The 12,762-nt window shown below is 43.5% G+C and overlaps 1 protein-coding gene across 1 annotated transcript; it reads left to right on the top strand.

The window, feature by feature from the left end:
- Positions 1 to 8,041: 8,041 nt before the first annotated feature.
- Positions 8,042 to 12,544, top strand: LOC104256528 (tubulin alpha-8 chain). The gene is made up of 4 exons (XM_059815911.1): positions 8,042 to 8,267; positions 8,969 to 9,117; positions 9,667 to 10,347; positions 12,257 to 12,544. The coding sequence occupies exons 1-4, from the start codon at positions 8,240 to 8,242 to the stop codon at positions 12,542 to 12,544; spliced, it is 1,146 nt and encodes a 381-aa protein (XP_059671894.1). The 5' UTR covers positions 8,042 to 8,239.
- Positions 12,545 to 12,762: the final 218 nt, after the last annotated feature.

The raw sequence follows: 12,762 nt of genomic DNA on the forward strand, positions 1-12,762 counted from the left end.
AAAAATGTGTATGATAGGTATAGGTGGGATGTCTAAGAACACCAGCTACGACTTCACAGCTTAAGTCTTCATAAGGTATATTTTTGTATATTCCCATTGTTTTAGGATTTTAGAACAATATATTGTTCTAAGGCATGCAGGCAGGTGGCCAGCCATGGCCTGAGGCTGAACTGATGTGATAACGAGAGAAACTGTTGGATGTTGCAGATAATGGAACGGGAAAAGTGGCTGGCCAATCCCAACCTGTGCCTAAAGTAATGAGGTAATGGCAGGAGAAGCTACCGGGCATTATGTATAGTGAAAGGGGAGTTTTGGGGATCCCTTCCTTGAGTGTAAGATATCAACAGAAAGTGAAGGGGATGTTGGCTTGCTGGGGTACTAACTAAAGCTGAAGTTACCAAATAAAGGTGTAAAATTAGCAGAACAGGGCCAATGGTGAAAAACTGGTGTGTGGTGTCTATTTAGGAGGGGGAGGAAGCAAGGGAAATGTAGTAGAAGATAAAGAAAGTGGTGTCTATTTGGGGATACCTGTTGAGCAACCCTGTGCTTGAACAATGCCTGCAGGAAGACAACAAGCCTATTGTGCTGATCTTGTCATGTGTCTCCGACTTGCTTATGAGCTCATGGTTATCTGGAAGGTTTCCCTTAACACTGATGAAGGGGAGACACCCTGGAGACCAAATATATACCACTGTTATTTTAATGCTGGCTTTACTATTGATCTTTCATAAATTTCTTTTAAAAAAAATACCATGTTTTCACTGAAACATATAGTCATGGCACACAACTCCAGCAGGGCTACAGAAATGCATTATGTTTTGCCCAAACTGTTGAGGAACGTTGGCCCCTTTCTGGTAAATCTGTTTGTATTAGGTTTGCTAAAAGGTCATAAAGAAAAGCAGGCACATCCAGAAACATCGCTGATGTAGTTGGTCTTTTTGTCTGCAAAATGAATGGCTGATCTTTATATTAGAAACTATAGTTCTGAACTTGCTATATGAGGGGAGATAATTCTGCAAGTCCAGATCTAATTCTCTAATTTTTAACATATACAGAGAAATTTTGTATATGACAATTCTTACCAAAAAGGAGATGACTCTTTTGAAACTGTTTCCCAACATGTACTTAAATTTTCTTTATTTAAAAGTAATTTTAAAAATACATAGCACAGTTCTCTGTTTCAGGGATAATGCCTGAAAGCCAGTATTTTATCAATAGAGCAGTTTTATGTGGGTACTAAAATACCAGACTTTGGGATTTCAGAAACACCTGAAATGAGATGCTGTCAGTTCTCCCAGTAGGTGGCAACAGGATGACAGAATATAGTTCTACAGGGGACACAGGGAAGCATTTGTATCTTCATTCACCTAACATAAGAAGGTGTGGGAAACACACCAAGTTTTAACAGCGAAAGAGGTTTTTGTATGATCACCAAAGAACTTCTTAGGAGTGCACTGTTTTGTAAGATGGCACATTACTGTTTTAAAATATTCCACAATTCTGCCACTATTGGTGAGTCACTTAGGTAACCATCTGTAGGGAGTGATGTACATCTGGTAGAGGAGATAAAGAAGTTAACTGTCCTTCATTTGCCTGTTGATGTATTTTGATCTCTAGTCAGAACAGAACTGATAGATCACAGGACTTAGTGGTTCTCTTGGTCTAAGATCTGGTGGGCAGTACTTCTAAGCCCTAGATTATTCAAAAATGCTATTTTCAGAGATGTGTCTGTTTTTAAATAGAGAAAAAGGGTTTAGGTTTTGTATGGCCATGTTAAGGTTTTTTTTTAAATCCCTCTAAGAGGCTGATTTTGATAGTATCATAAACAATTGGAGATAATAACTCACAACTCCTTTGCTCTGTTGTGTTGCTCTGGAGGGCACCTATGGCACAGCACCTAGTCCATGTGCACATGAGAAGCCCTCTGAGAATGTCCAGACCATCCCAGTTGTATGCAGGCTGTGCATCACCCCGAGGAGCATGGGCTGTTCACAAGCCCTCTGGCAGTACCAACAAAGCCACTCTAGCCCTCGCACCAAATTCACTCATTTGCACACCTTGGGACTCCATGGCAGAGCTTTTTATAATCATCCCTATTTAGTTCTTGTCATCATCTACCAGTGTCACAAGGTAAAAGCTGAAGTGGGCAGGACTCGACCGGGCTGCTGGGCTATCAACCCTCCCCATGCAGGGCATGTCTCAAGACTGTTCCATGCAGGACAGAGAGGTTGAGTGACTGCCCCTACAAGCTCACCATCTGCCCACACAGGTTGAATGCCAGCATTGAGCAAGATGATTTTCTTTCCAAGAATCCCAGCCCAGGCTGTATCTGCCTAGAGGCTGACCCCGGAGTCAACAAAACTCACCGGTACCTGGAAGCACAGTCCCACACTGTGCTTTCAGGTTACGTTCTAAATTTAGGCTGAGGGTTTTCTGCCTAAGCACTCCGCAGCACAGGTGGACAGAGTAACAGAAGGAAACTTCATGAAAAACAGTATGTCGAAGTCTTTCTCAGGGCTTTTATGTCCATGTCTGGTCATCACCCCAGACCAGCACATATTTCCAGCACTTGAGTTCATGGGCTATCTCAAGGCAGAGCAGGTCAAGCACTGTCTTTGGTGTAAAGCAGGTCTGCAAAGGCCTTTTTCTTAGCTATGGGTCTGTGAGAAAAGTAAAACCAGTAACCTGGGCTAATCCCTAGGCTCTTCAAGTTCAATTGATTCTACAGAGAAGGGACATAGCCATTGTACTCGCACTGGCCAGGGACACCACTCAAGACTCCGTCACTCCCTGCTCCCTGGAAGTTTTTGACTGGTGAGGCATGACCCAGACTGTTCAGTGCGGCAACCCAACATTGGTGAGTCTATGGGTCCTGGGACAGTTGAGTTTGAGTGGGGTGGAGAGAGGAATGATTAACACTGACTCCCAGAGGTGCTCTTACTGCCTATTTCAGAAGGGAGGAGGTGGCCAATGGAAGAGCAGAGGAAAATGCAGCAATGGACTAAGTTGCAAATAATTTAGTAATTCACAGAGCTCTTTCAGGTTTTGGAGCTGCTAGATCTGACATGTTGAATCAAAGAGCGCCTAAGAGGATTTGGGTGGTGGACTGCTGAAAGTATTTGCTGTGAGGCTTTTTCCTGAGGTGATTCTCTGCACAAAGCTCCACATCTGGTGGAGCTGGGAGCTTTAACATTTCAGATTGTCTGTAACACTGGAGCTTGGCTGGAATGTTACCAGTTCCATTGGAAGAAGAACCCTAGAACAACCTATTCCTCAGTCTCAAAGCAATGATCTCCTGTTTTTTTGAAGAAGTGTGGGACTCAGACAGCTTAAACAAAGCAGCAGACAGAAATTATCATGAGAATTCTTCTTCTGTAAAAAATATTTGTAGCTTTTCCTAGCCAAAATCAAACAGCAGTGATTTGCAGGTTTATGTAAAGATCAACAAAATGAAGACTATGCCAAAGTAAATGTGAGATTATAAAAACCGGTACGAACTACTTCACACTGTTAAAATGTAGGCGTTATTTCAAGGAGGAGATCCTTAGATGCTGGTTGCCAAGAGTGGCAGAACAATCTATTAATATAATCATGTCAAAATTTAGGAATTGTGTATTTAAATTTCTACTGATTAAACATTGTAATAAACAGTATGTTTCTAAAGTCCAGGGATACATAATACTCAGATTCAAGCAATTAAGTGTGCCTTCCTCTTTGTTACCTAGAAGTTGCAAACATGAGGATTTACCCACTGAGGGAAGCTGCTGCTTTCCAACGCTGAGCTAGTGCAGAAGGAGCAAGCAATAAAATGGTGGAGGCAACTGCCCTAATTTGGTGTGAGAATGTTTGTGTGATGCCTCCAGCTATTTCTTGCAATAAGCACTGCATTGAGAATCAAATTTCTTTCTGTGTTTGGACAGACGAGTTAGACTCTGTCCTGAATACCGCTCCATATTGCTGACAGCCCAAATGACTGTACGCAGAAAGAGAAGCAACAGAAGTAAATTGAAACATTAATAGAGAGGCAGCTGGAGTAAGGACAGAAAGAAGTTAGGCCAGCATTTAAGAGCCCTGGTAGAGCACACTTCAGAATGGTAATTATATTCATTTTCCAGTTCTCTGGTTTTGGTTTTTCTTCTATCCTTCTCTTTTTCACTCATTTGCTTTCTTACACCCTCTTGGCCTTCTGTATTGGAATTGAGGAGTGATTTTCATCTACACATGTATGTGCTGGCAGAACAGGGAATTGGGATGGTGTGTGTCTTGTAGGTGATACATATGGATAATACTCAAGTGTTAGAAAGTATAGCGTATGGTGGTGTTACGTGGCCACGCTCGGATTTAATAAGCATGCCAAACCAGGCGGGACTAAATTTGAAATCTGGGGTATATCTGAGCCCTGCCTGTCTGGATGAATTTGCATAGGCGGGGTGGCGGGGAGGGCAGGAGGCAGCGATGCAGCGTGCAGAACTGCGGAGTCTGTGACCTATTCCCCACCCCACTGTGACACTGAAGCGCAGCAGCAGGTGCCCGGTGCTGGGCCCAGGCTGCCTCCCACCCCGCAGCCCAGAGCCGGGCTCCTGCAAAGACCTGCCACCGCTGATCCGAAAGGGAAGGAAAGGAAACACCACTGGAGACACCATGGTAAGGGGGACTGCGGGAACACCAGTCATACGGGGACCGGGAGGACGGTGGGCGAGGGAAGGCAGGGGGACCTGCCGTTGTTATCAGTGGTTTGTGCCAAAAAACCCTGATCTCACGCACCGATTACCACGCAAGAGGATGGGAACGGAGTGTCAGAAAATCTCACTGGAGCTGTAAGGCATGGTGAACCAAACTTTTCTTCAAAGGACCTCTAATTAGTGGAATTATAAGAGAAATTAGATCTGGAGTCTTAGCTTTTTAGTACTCCCTGTTGTGACTGTATTTTCTCAACACAGGTTCATTTTCATATGAGATTTTTTTTTTTAGAAATGGAAGAGTTACTTACCTTTGTGCCTATTTTAAATTAATTTAGCCCCAATGGCTGTACTTTTCATAGCTATACAGTGTATACATACGTGTTTCTGGAGTGCATCAATGGTTTTATATGTGTATGCGTTTAAGTAAGTAAAAAAGGCCGTTCATTTTTAAGATTTGGGGGTTATTATAAATTTGTAGAAATCTCTCAAAACCTCTTAGATTGTGAAAAATCCGTTTCACCTTGTACCCCAATTTATGTCTAGCACTAAGTCTTATTTTGGTTCAGAGAACTGTGTTATTTTCTGCCAGTAGAGCTGCAGGTCCAAAATGAGAGCGCTCATTTCACAGGGAAGATACACACTTCCAGAGGCTCCCCATGCCTTAAGGCAGACCTAAAGTAGTGAGTATATGTTTTGGGAATAGCTGGAAGACTGAAGTCTGCCTTTGTACAGTAAATATTTAAACCAGGTACTGTTCTGTATTTTTAAGAGAGTCAAAGCTGTCCCAAGTTTAGTTTCACAAAGGACCTGGCCCTTTTTACTGTCTCTTGGTAGATAAAAAGTCGGGTTCGCAATTTGTAAGACAGATCCTGGTAGATTAGTGATGGGATGTGAAACATGAGTTTGGAGTAGGCTCCAGATTTAAATACCACGTAGAGATCGGTTTACTCTGCCTGTGACTCTGAAGAAGGCCCACTCTCTTCCCTACTAAAAGTCTGATATCTATTTTAAAGCTGTTTACTATGAAAAATTAGGAACCTCTTTGTTAGTGTCTTCTCTCCTTGTCAGAATATTTCCAAATTACTGCTGGGGTAGGAGAAGATGGGAGTTGAAGGCAGGAGTCACAGCAAGAGGCCTGGCTCAAAAGGCAGGGTTGAGATACTGCTTCAAACCAGTGCAGCTGAAGGCTCAGTCTAAAAGGAAAGGAACTGATTCTGCAGTCCTCAGCTGTAGTCCTATACTAAGCTTTACGATATTAACTTTCTAAGACAACATTCACTTGTTCCATCTGTGAAAAAACAGACCAATTCCTCTACTAATCTGAGGAACAGAGCAAAGCGATTCTTTAGGTTCTAAGTATGGCTTGACTTGTAGTTTTGCTCTAAAATATATTCTTTAAAAAAGTCACCTGGCCTCATTGGCATGTTTGAAAGGAAAAAAACTTTTTTTTCCTTGCTGCCAGCCTTACAGATTCACATTGGGATTTAAAAGAAAAGCAGGAGCCTGTCCTGTGCAAAATCAGCATTAATTGAATTCTCTAAGCTCAAATATGCCTTCAGTGTCTCCTGAGTAATCCTCCAGATTGCAACTCCCCTGCAACATACCAATCTATGACGCCTCATTGTCACTGAAGTAACTCGGACACTTTTGCACAACTCAGCTGAGAAAAGCAGGGTTGTGCAAGTACACTTGAGAGCATGTTACACATGCTGCTGCATATGCATTTGCAGAGTCAGCAACTTACAAATGAGTACTGAATAGAAACAATATAGTTCATTGAATGAAATATTTAAATTGACTTTCCGTATTCATTTGAACTTCTGAGGATGACTAACTGGGGCAGAGGTGACTTCTGAAATTCCACTTGCTTCTGAAAAAATATCTTTAGTTATGTTTCTGAAACATAAATATATGTCAATTTGTGAAGAAAACTCTGCTCCAGAGATGCTGCTGGTCACGCATTCTGCCTGACGATTTAGTTTTTGGGGAAGATGCATTTCACTCTCAGGTCACAGGATGATTTTGCAGGGTAAGCAGTTACAGAATTAAAAAAAAAAAAAAAACAAACAAAAGAAGTTCACTGGCCAAATCTGATATTAAGTCATTGGATATCTCTAAATGAGGTATTACGAAATAAAAACGAGCAAGGACCATTCTCTGGCCTTGAAGCCAGGTAGTATGGCCTGCTTCATGTTTAAGCATCTGAATTCTCTTTCCCTCTCCAAAGCTAGGCAGTGGTCAGTGAGCTGCTCACTGGAAACCATTCCTGACAATGAGTTGTATTCTGGATGATGCTCAAGCATTTTCTGGAAAAGTATGAACTGGCATAAGCCAAAACTGTGCCAGAGAGTGTGCTAATTATCAATTAGCACAGGTGATCACAGGCCAGTGTTCATTACTATGACCTGACCCTTTCTTACTCCCTAGTATACACAGGGCCATTGAGATCACAAAGACGGAACTCAGAAGACTATGATTACAATTGCACCAAAGCAGAAACTGAAGCTGAATAACTCCACGTGTCTGAAACCGCTCTCTCCTCTGCCTTTCACTACACCCGGTGTCGTAATTGTCTGGACTAACTCAGAATTATCTGCTTTATAATTCTAGTTCTGAATTTAGGAAATCCAGCACCAGGTCCTTCATACTCCTCCTCTAAGTGTAAAGGATTTTGGAGCAAATGGCACCTGCCTATTTTAGCCTGGTGTTACATACGTTGTTTTCTTTTCATTAAAGTTCCTGGCTACCACAGGAACTATGCTCAAAATTATGCAAATAAGCACGCTGTATTGCAATGACACTGCCTGAATAAGCAGTGGACCTGCAATGTAAAATTCATAGCTGCTCAGGAGCTTAAAGGAACATTTGTTTCAACTGAGAGAATCTGAAACAATTTCCTGAGGTGAATATTGCTTAAAGCAGGTCTTCCAAGTTTCCACTCTAGCCTGCTATCACAGGGTAAAAGGATCAAAAGACATCACCTGTCTTGGGTTACATAAGGTTGAAGGATACCACATGGCTGTGTCAGGTTCCAGCCAGGAGTAAAAATAAACTAAACTGGGATATGCTCCTCAGCAGGGCCAATTTATAGGAGGAAAGGTGGGATTTGTGTAACTGAAATTCTTTTTTTTTCTACCTGTTTTCATGTACCCATATATTACAGCATAAAGATCTCAATTTTTTAAATAACTGTCCCAGTACCTGGTGTGTATATGTACGGTTTCATTGTAGTCATGGGGTTGAACAACCAAATGAAATGCTGAGCGTTTTTTGGAAAAGCAATACACTGGGAAAACCATTAGGAATAAGGAGGACTAACGCGCAGTGGTTTTTCTGACCCTGTCTCTGCTCTCTCCCCTTAGCGTGAGTGCATCTCTATTCATGTTGGCCAGGCTGGAGTTCAGATAGGAAATGCATGCTGGGAACTCTTCTGCCTGGAGCATGGCATTCAGCCAGACGGCACCTTCAAGGATCTGCACGATAAACTCAACTATGATGACTCTTTTACCACATTTTTCAATGAAACAGTCACTGGGAAGCATGTGCCACGGGCTGTAATGGTGGACTTGGAACCAACAGTAGTAGGTCAGTATAGAAATAAACCTGGGAAATGAGAAGAGCTTACTCTTCCTAATATCACCATGGTGTGTCACTAGTCTCCACTGGTACAAAGCAGCACACTCTTTCTATCTTGGTCTACCACTAGATAGCACAAAATCAGTATTCTTGTGACACAGAATGCCAGATTCTGTCATGACTCAATTAACTCCATAGGTGTTACAATAATGACAGGATCCACAGCCGTTTAATAGCTAGTACACATGGTCTGTATGCCTTCTCTTTGCAAAAATATTTAACTTTTGGGTTTGTTTATTGTGACATTTTTGCCATTCGAATTCTGTTCTTCTCCAATTCGGATCCAAAGTGGGAGCCTGACAGTTTCCCTCCAGGAACAGAAGGATTTCTAAAAATTGGGGCACCTGGGGGAACCTGATCTTCTTCACACTTTTTTTCTGGTGACTTGTCCTCTTGTTGGTACAGGCTGTACAACTGACAAGTTCTTGAGAAGATCACTTCTGTGGCTGGATACAAGTCACACCATAAATCAACAGAATGCAACAATTTAAAAATGCTTAGGAAACAGTTTTCCCTTCTCCATCAGCATCTGTTTTTTACCGTCATGACCTCTAGTGACTGAAAGCTGGCATCAATGCCAACAGCAACCAGAACTTGTTAGCACTGGAGCACAGCCATGCAGCTTCTTACAATTTCTCTTTCTTGTTTAGATGAAGTGCGGGCTGGCACCTTCCGAGAACTTTTTCATCCAGAACAGCTGATCACTGGAAAAGAAGATGCAGCTAATAACTATGCCCGTGGCCACTACACCATTGGCAAAGAAAGCATTGATATGGTGCTTGATCGTGTCCGTAAGCTGGTAAGTCCCAGTAGTTTTGAAACAGCAGAAGATTCTGCAGAAGAAAGAAGTGCAGAACCAGTAGCTTGTTAACTACGAATGATACCAATAGTTCAGAAAAGAGATTGCAAGACATAAAGAGGCATCATTACTAGTCCAAGAGAGAGAAGCCCAGTAGTTCACTTCCCAGCTGTATGCCTTCAGATAGTCTTAAAAAGTGGTTCTGAATATGTAATTCTTCATTATTAGCACAGCCCTGGAGCACCAATACTGATATAGAAGGGTGGATTAGGCAGTTCTACGTTGCTGGTTTCAGCTAGACTAACTAAAAGAAGTGTGAAGTTCAGGGAGAGATTTTCCACAGATAAGGGTCCAATTTTTATGTCATAAGTTGAGCCAGTGAAGGAAGCAAAGGATAGGATTATCACCAGCCCTTTCTCAAGAAAACCTGACATGAAAGCTCTGCTGTATATTGCTGATGACTGCCCTTTCCTTCAGCTTGGAATAAGCTCACGTAGTAAAGTCTTTTCATTCCTCTTCAGACCCTGTTCTTTCTCTTTTGCTTTCTAGACTGATGCCTGTTCTGGACTGCAAGGATTCCTGATCTTCCACAGCTTTGGTGGGGGTACCGGCTCTGGCTTTACCTCCTTACTAATGGAACGCCTCTCTGTGGATTACGGAAAGAAGTCCAAACTAGAGTTTGCTATCTACCCAGCCCCTCAGGTCTCCACTGCTGTGGTGGAGCCCTACAATTCCATCCTGACCACACACACCACCCTGGAGCATTCGGACTGCGCCTTCATGGTGGATAATGAGGCTATCTACGATATCTGCCGCCGAAACCTGGACATCGAGCGCCCCACTTACACTAACCTCAACCGCCTCATCAGCCAGATCGTCTCCTCCATCACCGCCTCGCTGCGCTTCGATGGTGCCCTCAATGTGGATCTGACGGAGTTCCAGACAAACCTGGTGCCCTACCCGCGCATCCACTTCCCCTTAGTGACGTACGCCCCCATCATCTCCTCTGACAGAGCATATCACGAGCAGCTCTCGGTGGCTGAAATCACCAGCTCCTGCTTTGAGCCCAACAACCAGATGGTGAAGTGTGACCCAAGACATGGGAAGTACATGGCCTGCTGCATGCTCTACCGTGGCGATGTAGTTCCCAAAGATGTCAATGTAGCAATTGCTGCCATCAAGACCAAGAGAACTATCCAGTTTGTCGACTGGTGTCCAACAGGCTTCAAGGTGAGTAGGGCTGTGTGGTGGGTTGACCCTGGCTGGACGCCAGGTGCCCACCAAAGCTGCTCTATCACTCCGCTTCCTCAGCTGGACAGGGGAGAGAAAACGTAATGAAAGGCTCATGGGTCGAGATAAGGATAGGGAGATCACTCACCGTTACTGTCACGGGCACAACAGACTCGACTTGGGGAAATTAGTTTAATTTATTACCAATCAAAATCAGAGTAGGACAATGAGAAATAAAACCAAATTTAAAAACACCTTCCCCCACCCCTCCCTTCTTCCCAGGCTCAATTTCAGTCCTGATTTTCTATATCACCACCCCCTGAGCGGCACAGGGGGGATGGGGAATGAGGGTTGTGGTCAGTTCATCACATGTTGTTTCTGCCGCTCCTTCCTCTTCACACTCTTCCCCTGCTCCAACATGGGGTCCCTCCCATGGGAGATAGTTCTCCACGAACTTCTCCAACATGGGTCCTTCCCACGGCTACAGTTCTTCACAAACTGCTCCAGCATGGGTCCTTTCCATGGGGTGCAGTCCTTCAGGAACAGACTGCTCCAGCTTGAGTCTCCTACCAGCAAACCTGCTCCAGCATGGGCACCTCTCTGTGGGTCCACAGGTCCTGCCAGGACCCTGCTCCAGCATGGGCTTCCCACGGGGTCACAGCCTCCTTCAGGCATCCACCTGCTCCGGCATGGAGTCCACAGGCTGCAGGTGGATATCTGCTCCACCATGGACCTCCATGGCTGCAGGGGCACAGCCTGCCTCACCACGGTCTTCACCACGGGCTGCAGGGGAATCTCTGCTCCGGCATCTGGAGCACCTCCTCGCCCTCCTTCTTCACTGACCTTGGTGTCTGCAGAGTTGTTTCTCTCACATATTGTCACTCTTCTCTTCTCCAGCTGCTGTTGTGCAGTTGTTTTATGTTACCACAGAAGTGCTACCACTGTTGCTGCTGGCTTGGCCTTGGCCAGCGGTGGGTCCATCTTGGAGCTGGATGGCATTGGCTCTATCGGACGTAGGGGAAGCTTCTAGCACCTTCTCACATAAGCCACCTCTGTAGCCCCCTCACTACCAAAACCTTGCCACGCAAACCCAAGAGAGGCTGCCATGAGCTTCTCTTTAATGTTTAAGGGCAAGTTCAGTCTAGCGAAAAACTTGTATTTAAAGTTTTAGATCTTGCATGTTTCCCACTTCTGAGAAGAAGGAACATAAGAAAGATGCGTTTGTATAAAATGTGCCCTTTCTCCTTTGGGCATCCCATTGACCCAGATTCCTAAATATTTACGTAAGTGGAAATCTGAAGTGTATATTAGTTAAAAACTAAAGAAGTATTTATCTCAGACCTGAATTTTGAAAAAGCCAGTGAGTGTTCCCTCTGAAGCATCACCTAAAACTAAGGAAATACCAAAACCAATACAATTAAAAAAGGAAATGTTGATATTAGGGAATCTGTCAGTTAACACCCTCATCCAGAAATATTATACAGCCTCTCTGCACTGGCTACGTAGCAGTGTTGGGAAACATAATTTCAATAATATTACAGACATTAGCAGTGGAAAAACATTTGTCATACAAACAACTGGTATAAGAATGAAAACTTTTAACTGGAAACCAACTTTCTGTATTAGTTTCTATAGAGCATCTTGGTGAAACTGTATGTTCAGTGTTAAGTAACTGTTAAGAAAGCTACGAAGTTGCCAGTGTACATTAAACAGAAGAATAATACAAACATTAAAATGAGCATGTATCATACTGTTTATGACATTATTTTTTATGGCATTTGCCATCTGGTAGTTTTGATGGTGGCACCACTCTACCCCATCATCTGTAACTTTACTCACTTTTTTTCAGCTCTTTGACTGCTTTCTGCTCTTGCTTTTTTACAACCTTCTCTCATATTCCTGTTTCCAGGTTGGGATCAACTATCAGCCTCCTACAGTAGTTCCTGGCGGAGACCTAGCCCAAGTTCAGCGAGCAGTCTGCATGCTGAGCAACACCACGGCCATTGCAGAGGCTTGGGCAAGGCTTGACCACAAGTTTGATCTGATGTATGCCAAGAGAGCTTTTGTGCACTGGTATGTGGGTGAAGGTATGGAGGAGGGAGAATTCGCAGAGGCGCGAGAGGACCTGGCTGCCCTGGAGAAAGACTATGAAGAAGTCGGAACTGACTCATTTGAAGAAGAAAATGATGGGGAGTAATTTTAAAATACACTTTGTTCCTAGTGAGCACAGAATTGTCTCTGTATCGCTGTATTGCACGTGTCTACCATTAGGTCACCTTTTTTGTATGTAATATACAGAAATTTAGGAGGGGTCATATAGAGACTTCTTTTATTCCATAAATCACAGGTAAATTGTCCTGTAAGATATGATCAGTTGTAGTAATGCCCCACCACTCCCAGCAATGCAAAAAGACT

Source organism: Gavia stellata, chromosome 4 (assembly GCF_030936135.1).
Source record: "Gavia stellata isolate bGavSte3 chromosome 4, bGavSte3.hap2, whole genome shotgun sequence".
Taxonomy (NCBI): Eukaryota; Metazoa; Chordata; class Aves; order Gaviiformes; family Gaviidae; genus Gavia; species Gavia stellata.

Excerpts from the sequence above, each read along its gene's own strand:
- LOC104256528 (XM_059815911.1), top strand. The coding sequence starts at position 8,240 with ATGGTGGACTTGGAACCAACAGTAGTAG. Across the intron at positions 9,118-9,666 it reads TTGATCGTGTCCGTAAGCTG|ACTGATGCCTGTTCTGGACT; the intron begins GTAAGTCCCAGT and ends TTTGCTTTCTAG. Across the intron at positions 10,348-12,256 it reads GGTGTCCAACAGGCTTCAAG|GTTGGGATCAACTATCAGCC; the intron begins GTGAGTAGGGCT and ends TCCTGTTTCCAG.